This window comes from Trichechus manatus, unplaced genomic scaffold (genome assembly GCF_000243295.1).
Source record: "Trichechus manatus latirostris isolate Lorelei unplaced genomic scaffold, TriManLat1.0 scaffold00197, whole genome shotgun sequence".
In the NCBI taxonomy this organism is placed as follows: Eukaryota; Metazoa; Chordata; class Mammalia; order Sirenia; family Trichechidae; genus Trichechus; species Trichechus manatus.
This window is the reverse complement of record NW_004444133.1, coordinates 2,762,073-2,770,443: the sequence shown is the minus strand read 5'-3', so window position 1 is coordinate 2,770,443 and position 8,371 is coordinate 2,762,073. Positions and strand designations below refer to the sequence as shown.

At 34.9% G+C, this 8,371-nt stretch overlaps 1 protein-coding gene across 5 annotated transcripts in view; it reads left to right on the top strand.

The window, feature by feature from the left end:
• Nucleotides 1-8,371, top strand: part of FYB1 (FYN binding protein 1) — a 185,180-nt gene that overhangs the window by 143,541 nt on the left and 33,268 nt on the right. For all 5 annotated transcript variants that reach the window (XR_002825836.1, XR_002825837.1, XM_023742012.1 and 2 more), the window contains exons 4-7: nt 2,368-2,414; nt 4,496-4,515; nt 4,934-4,968; nt 6,136-6,256. Coding sequence is in view for 3 of the 5 variants with exons in the window: in XM_023742012.1 (XP_023597780.1) it covers nt 2,368-2,414; nt 4,496-4,515; nt 4,934-4,968; nt 6,136-6,256 (223 nt within the window). In the remaining 2 variants the exon portion in view is untranslated. The remainder of the gene's footprint in view (nt 1-2,367; nt 2,415-4,495; nt 4,516-4,933; nt 4,969-6,135; nt 6,257-8,371) is intronic.

Here is an 8,371-nt window from a genome sequence, read left to right as displayed (position 1 = left end):
ACTTCATCAGCCTGAGACTGGAAGAACTAGATAGTGCCCGGCTACCACCAATGACCACCGTGACAGGGAAAACAACAGAGAGTCTCTGATGGAGCAGGAGAAAAGTGGGGTGCAGAACTGAAATCGTAGCAAAAGGACCAGACTTAGTGGTCTGACTGAGACTGGAGGAACACCGGAAAGCATGGCCCCTGGATTCTCTATCAGCCCAGAACTAAAACAGTTTCTTAGGCCAACTCTTCAGACAGGGATTGGACGGGACTGTGGGACATAAAGTGATACGTGTGAGAAATGTGCCTCTTAGCTCAAGTAGATACAAGAGACTAAACAGGCAGCTTCTGTCTGGAGGTGAGATGGGAAGGCAGAGAGGGTTAGGAGCTGGTTGAAAGGACATGGACAATCGGGGTGGAAAGGAGAGTGTGCTGTCACAATATGGGGTGAGAAATTAGGGTCACATAACAATGTATGTATAAATTTTTGTATGGGAAAAAAATTTTTTAAAAAAAGACTCAAGGAAGCAATTATTCCAAATGACTGTTGGACCACATGAAGCACAGCCTACATGACCCTGAGACCAGAAGAAATAGATGGTGCTGGGCTACCACTAGCGACCTCTCTGACTGGGATCATAACAGAAGGTCCTGGACAAATTGGAAGAATAATTGTAGAACAAAAAGTCAAATTCACAAAAAAGACCAGATTCACTGGTCTGATAGAAACTGGAAGAACACCTGAGACTGTGGCCCTAAGACACCCCTCTGAACTGAAACTGAAGCCATTACCAGAGACCACCTTTCTGCCAAACTATAGACAGGTCCATAAAATAACCACCACCACCCGAGAGGAATGTGTTCCTTAGAACAATCTATTATACCAGATCAAAAGGGCAATATTTGCCTGAAAGCAAAGATGAGAAGGCAGGAAGGAGTAGCAATTCGGGACATAAGGAAATGAGGAATCTAGGATGGAAATGAGGGGAGGGCAGGCACACTGTGGGGAATGGAACCAATATCATGGCACACTTTGTGTACAAACTATTGAATGGGGAACTAATTTGCTCTGTACACTTTCTCCTAACACACAATAAAAAATTATTAAAAAATAATAGTAATAAAATAAAATTTTTATTTAATTGAATATATACAAAATAATATTTCAACATGTAATCAATATAGAATATTGTTAATGGGATAAAATATATATATATATATAATAAGTGAAGTTGTAGGTATATGAGACCACTAAGGGACAAATGTAGAGTAAAAAGCAAAAAGAAGAAGAAAGCCAAGACTAGAACATGAAGAAACACCACCACTTAAAGTGTCAGGCAAATAAAAATAAACCCACAGAGGACATTATGAGATAGTGACCAGAGAGACCAGAAGTGAACCAGAAAGAAAGCTCTCAAGGAAACAAAGGAGACTCAAGAAGGGCAAAATGGTCAAGTCTGTCAAGGGCTACAAAGCAGGCATATAAGATGAAGACTGAGAGGTGTCTAGTGGATTTAGTAATTAAGAGTTCTTGGAGTATCTTCAGAGCACAGGTGGAGAGATGAACTTTGGTGGTGAGAAGGTATGAATGTGTAAAACTGCAGGTAAGTTTGTGGGTTAAGGAAATATATTAAGAGAGTTAAACCTAGTAATTGCAGTTTTATCAGTGAAATAAGAAAAACAAGTTCATCTGATGAGAGAGGAGAGGAGAGAGACGGGGGTTTTGAATAGCCACAGAGAAGGTAAACATTTTGAATGATGCAGGAGAGGGCTGACTAGAAAAAATAATGTAATGAGATTATAGATATTATTGAGAGTACGGTTGAGATTGGATACCAAATACTTGTTATGGCCAGAGTCAGAGAAGTTGGCAATTTTCTCCAGCTATGATAATCAACCTGAGAAAAAGAACAGAAGATGTGACGATTGCATAAATCATTGGGGATTTGGGAGACCAGATACTAATAGTGCTGTTAAAAGTCATAGAGCAAGCAGTGGGAATGAGGTACCTTGGAGTCCAAGCCACAAAGTGATAGGGGTGAAGCCAGGTGGACAACATCCAGAGAAGAGGAAGGAGCTGAGGGACAGAAACAATTCTCTTTGGTGTATATACTGCAGAACCAGTCAAATGCCTTCAGAATCCCTGAATTGAATTATTGATTTACTGCAGCTTTAACAGAAAACATAATAGATTAATTGTATGAATAAGCAATGTTATACTCAAGATCCCCAATTCAATGACTTCAGAAATTTTAAATAAGAGCAAATATTAAAGAGAAAAAATAAGTTTAAAAATGATTCTTTATTCCTTTTAATTTTTAATGGTGAGGTGAGCAACTACTTCTTGCATTTTTACTTTTTTCTTCTTTCCTATTTTCAGAGGCCCTGTAAGTGAAGAAAATCAAGATGGTGGCATGCACTCTGATGGTAAGGAGGGAAAGATGTTTTATATATTTATTTATTACCTTGGGTACAGAAAGTTAAATTAATCATTCTCTTAGAGGCATGGACCAATGATGATAATGGGTCATTATCATCACTCATCCACACAAGACCCCTCTCGTTTCATTTTATTGATTTTCTTTTATCCTCATGACCCACTCATTCCCATTCCTCTCCTACCCTACCATAGACAAACATTCTCATACATGTAATGTGTATTTGTTTGAACATATTCTTTGCATACAGTTATTTATATGTACATATTTTAATTTACATAAACAGTGTTATGACTCACTGTTTTTTTTACACTCAGCATAGTATGTTCATTCATGTTGCTCTGTGTACATTTAATCTGTTGCTTTTAGCTGCTGCAGAGGACTCCATGGCCTGCATCCACATTTTCCTAGCCTCCAACTCACTGCTTCCACACATAACACTGCGATGTTACCTTCTTGTACATATCCCCATATGGACTCTTAGAGACTTTCTTTAACATATACATCCAGCAGTGGAATGGCAGGTCATAAGCCATGATATACTTATTCTGACTGAGTAGCACTAGAGTGCTTTCCAGAATGAGTGCTTTCTAGAATAGCTGCATCTGTCTACACTCCATCAACAATTCATGAAAATTCCAAGATGCCTTGCTTTCACCAGCGCACAGCATTGTTCAGCTGTCCAATTTTTTTCAGTCTAATACGTATAAAATGATATCTCATTTTAATTTTCATATCTCTACTTACTATTGAGTTTGAGCACCTCTTCATTTCCTTTATTACCTTTGGTGTTTCCTCTTCTGTAAATTGCTGATTCATATTCTTTGACCATTTTTCTCTTGGATTTGGTGTTTTATCTGGTTGACCTTCAGGAGTTTCTTAGATATTTTAGATATTAATCCTTTGTCAATTTCAAATATTACAAATATCTTCTTCTATTCTGTCCTTGGTCTAATCCATGCTGTTCTTCACTGAACAGTAATAAATTTTGATATAAACAAATTAATTAATTTTTGCCTTGTAATTTATGCTTTTTAAGTTTTGTTTAAGAAGTTGTTTCCTGTTTCTGGAAAATAAAAATGTTCTCTTGTATTTTTTTATATGAACTTTACTATTTGTATTTAGGTCTTTGATCCCTTTGCAAACAACACTGGAGGAGTTAGTAGAAATTCAGATATGTTTTTTCACAGATGAAGCCAGTTTTCCCATTACCATACTCTGAACAATCCATTCTTTTCTTATTCATTTATAGTGCCACCTTTATACTATATTACCTTTGTATGTGTATTGTATGTATACGCATATATGTGTATATATTATATCTCTGTATACATATATATGTACATATATATATGCATATTTGTGTATGTATCTGTCTCTGAGCTCTCTGTTCTGCTCCATTGGCCCATTCGTTTGTTCTTCTACCAGACCACATTGTCTTTAGTATTATTTCTCTAGATTATGTCTTAATAGCTGGTAATTAGTTGATGTTACATTAAACTCTTCAGCAGTCAAACATTCCTTTAAAAAATGATCAACCTTTAAAAAAATTATCAACCTAAACTGCTGCGTAAACCTTCACTAAAAACACAATAAAATATTATTAAATGATTTTTTAAAAATCATCGACTTGATTTATTTAATATATGAAGCAAATCTTTGGGACCAAATAGGTCAAAAAGTATAAACTAGTAGGTCAAAAAACATGAACCAGTAGTTGTGGTTTGCTAAAAATTCCTTTGTTCCACACTAGCCCAGGGAATGAAATGTACATGCCTTTCAAAAAGAGGATAAACAGTGTCTTAAGTATTTGTTGGTTTTTGCATTACTTTCTGAAATCCAATGAACTTACTATATAATTAAGTTACAATTATCAAGAAAAGTCATAGTAAGCATATAAAGCACATATTCTATTATATATTTCTTTTCCTTTGATAAAACATTATGTCTGTTAGATTATGAACTGTTTTTTAATAATGCCACATTACATCTAATAACCCTGTATTAAAGTACTTCTTAACTACAATATATTAAAATCTTATTCTCTTTTTCTTTTTTTTAATCCTTTAGGTACTGGAAATCAAGATGAGGTCAGCTTTTTTTTTCTTTTTCCTGCTCTAACTAGAATATTCAACAAATTACCGTGATTCACTTCCTATTGCCATAAACAAATGAAAATTCTTATGAATAATGATGATTTTTTTCAATTTGTAATATTATTTCACCTAAAATGCTTGAGACATTACTCATCAATCATTACATCAACTCATAGTAATGGCGTAGTGCTGAACATAAACTAAACTGTATAGCAGGATAGAAAATGAAATCTGTGTGTGCTCACTTTCCCAGTCTATTTCTGAAGAGAAAAAATGTATATTTTTTTCAACAAGCCAAACTCACAAACACTTACGTTTATACTTTTTGGCTAACTACGTAATCAATGTAATGTGTGTGTCTTACCTCTTTAAACCATTACAATTAATCATCATCAATTTTTTTTTTTTACAGGAACAGGAGAGTGAAGGAGAAACCTATGAAGACATGTATGAGTTACATTTTCTACCAGGATATGTTCCTTCTAAGATAAATATATTTTATGTGAGGGAGAGTGGGCAAACAATACTAGAGAGAAAAAAAGCTTTATTTGTTCAAATGACTGGCATATAATGATAACCTTTATTTCAATACAAAGGACTAAAGATTCTTTATTTCTCTAAGAGGTCCACCGAGGAGTCTGTTCTAAAAGTTGTGTGACGGAGACCAGAGACCTGTAGCTTATGAAATAAACAGAGCCAGAAATCTGTATTTTTTGCTGTCAATGTGTCCTTGGGCAAATGAATTAATTTATCTGCATTACACCTACTTCACCTGGGCAGTGCTTCACCTCACAAGGGTGCTATGAGAAATAATTTAACAAGGCACCCAGATGCCAAAGCTTTGGCCTGCAAAAGCAGGAAAATGTTAACAATAGCTCCAGAATGGATTTCCAGGTAGCCCAGGACCAATAAATTTCTTGGAATTTGAAAAATTCTATTCTTTTCTTGGAAAAGCATAGAACTGAATATGTCTTTACCCATATTTTATTTTATGTTGATCTTAGATATCTTAATTTCTCTACTCAATTCTTGTCCAACCAGTTCTGATGAAAGTTTCTGAACCCAAAGGTTACGTGTGTGCACATATGTGTGTGCATGTGTAAATGAGAGACAGGGATTAATTCTATTTCTGCAGCAAGAACAAGGCATTTATAAACAATGCCTTCCGTTTGCTGGCATAATTTGTACAAATTGTAAGGGGAAGTGGAACTATTTGAAGGTATCCTCAGCTATGTACATCCCACTGGTTTTAAGAACAATTTCTTATACCCAGCAATTTTGGCAAACTAAGCCCAGCCACTCTTGGCTTTTTACCTTCATCCATACTTCAGAGGAGCCCTGGTGGCACAGTGGTTAACAGCTATGGCAGCTAACCAAAAGGTCAGCAGTTCAAATCCCCCAGCCACTGCTTGGAAACCCTATGGGGTAGTTCTGCTCTGTCCTATAGGGTCGCTATGAGTCAGAATCCACTCTATGGCAACAGGTTTGGGTTTTTTTTGTTTTGTTTTATACTTCAGATACCATCTTCTCTTGTGGGTAGAAACCTCTGGATAGTGAGCCCTAACGCACCAATGCCTGCAGATACTGAAACAGTATAACAATTTTTATTGACAGAGAAGCATCCAAGGAACGAGAGAAGAAAAGAGAAAAGGAGGAAAAGAAGCGATTAGAGTTAGAGAAAAAGGAACAGAAAGAGAAAGAAAAGAAAGAACAAGAAATAAAGAAGAAATTTAAAGTAAGAGCTTGCTTGCTGATGGGTAAAAGAGTAGCATCTTTTTGTAACTTTCACACAAAAGAAGGGGCGCCATTCTTGAAACCTTACATGGATGCAAAATCATTTAATCGTTGTTTTCTAGGGAGCAACTACCTCCATAACAGTAATTTTTTTGTCCGATATGCTCCCTTATCCCTTCACTAAAAAATGTAATACAATAAAATCCAAATAAAAATATAGTGGCTTATAATTAGTGGGCGCCCAGGAAATTGTATGTTGACTGAGTGAATAAACACTTGGTTACTCAAATCCATCTTGGCTTTCACCCGTACGCATTTCGTATCAGCCTACTTATTATTCTCTGAGCTGAGGACCACACATGTAGCTATCCCCAAGGCATGCATCACAGTGGTGTAAGGGGCACAGTGTCTCCTGGATAAACCAGACCTGTCTCAGAATAAGATTTATATAAGCTATTCTGATTCCTGGTGTCTAGGACCTTACTTAAACATTTTTGCCTTTTTTAAGACTTAGGTACATGCTGACTTCTGATAGCCACTGTTTCTTATCTCTCCTCTTCTGCCCGGATTTTTGACTTCTGTCTTTAGTCTCTGATAATTGTGTGGCCTGTGTTACTATCACCACTAACACTGCACTCTCATGTCTTAGTCTGTCTTGGCTACACTATCTTTGATGTCACCACCCATCTGGTATGGTTCTGGTATGTCAGATATATTTACAGTGATTGTCTGAATTACAAAACTATTCTTCACTGAAGAAAGGATTCATATCAGGGTTCCTTTTAAATCTTTCATTTCCCTAGAGAATTAATATATGGTTTACTTTATAAACTTTGATTTATATATAACTTCCCAGTACATTTACCATATTAAAACAAAGGTACAACAGCATGGTGCAAGGAAACATAAAGCTTAGAGTGAATTGGACAGACCTAAATTCAAATTTCAGCTGCATATCCAAGCTGTGTAACCTTGGGCATATTACTTCTCTAAGTCTCAATTTCTTATTTTGTAAGGTGAGAATAAATAATACCTCTCCTGAAAAGTTGTTGTGGAATTAAATAAAGTAATACACGTAAGGCACTCTATCTATTATAGGTTCTCATTTAAATTTTGAAAAAGTTTACTATCTATAGGTAAAATTATAATTACAGTATTATTAAAACATACTTTACTTGTATAAAATGCATAGAAACCAGCATTTATGTTTTTCAAGTGGAAAATATGAAAGATTTCTTAAATAAAAGTATTTATAACCCACTTTTCATGAAGAGATTACTTATACTTTTGAAGGAATTACGTGAGGTTTTTCCTTTTGTTTCTTTTGGATAAATCAATTTTGCATTATTTCATTCATTCATTCATTTTTTTTTTTTTTTTTTAGTAAATGAGAAACAGGGTATGGAAATCATGCCACTATGAACTACAAGGTCTGTCAAGACTAGCACTTCCCAACCTATGTTCTTTCCACAAGATGTTAATAGATTTCAGCATAAAAGGTTACATAAATGCCATAATGGTTACTATATTTATTGATTATAAGACATATATTATTTCACATTTTAACAGTTCTGATATTAGGATACATTTTCACATCAATGACATATCATAATTTAATTCACACTATTTCTTTTTTATACATGATTAATGGTATGTCTTAAAATTCATGGCATCATAAATTAAATAAAATAAGGTAGAACTTCAAAAGTCACAATGCATACTTGCTTATCAAAAGATCTAAGAAATTCTGTTGAAAAGACACCAATTTTAGTTTGTTTAACCCAGCATATCCCCATGGAATGCTTTTTGCTTAGACTACCTATTAATTTTATGGAGTTTAGAATTAGGAATTTTGAAACCATGATCCAAACTAGATTATTCCTCTGCTGTCAAGAAACAGCTATACTATTCAGGATATTAATTTTAAAAACCTCATACATATACTGTTTGCTGCTTTGATTTATGAAACTATTTCACAAAATGCTATCCTTTTTATAGCAAAGAATGTCTACTTCTAGTTTATATAAAGACAGGTACCACAATGTTAAAAAAAAAAAAGAAAATTATTTTCCTCCAAGTACAACCCACTATCATCACTTACCCTTCCCTTTGCTGT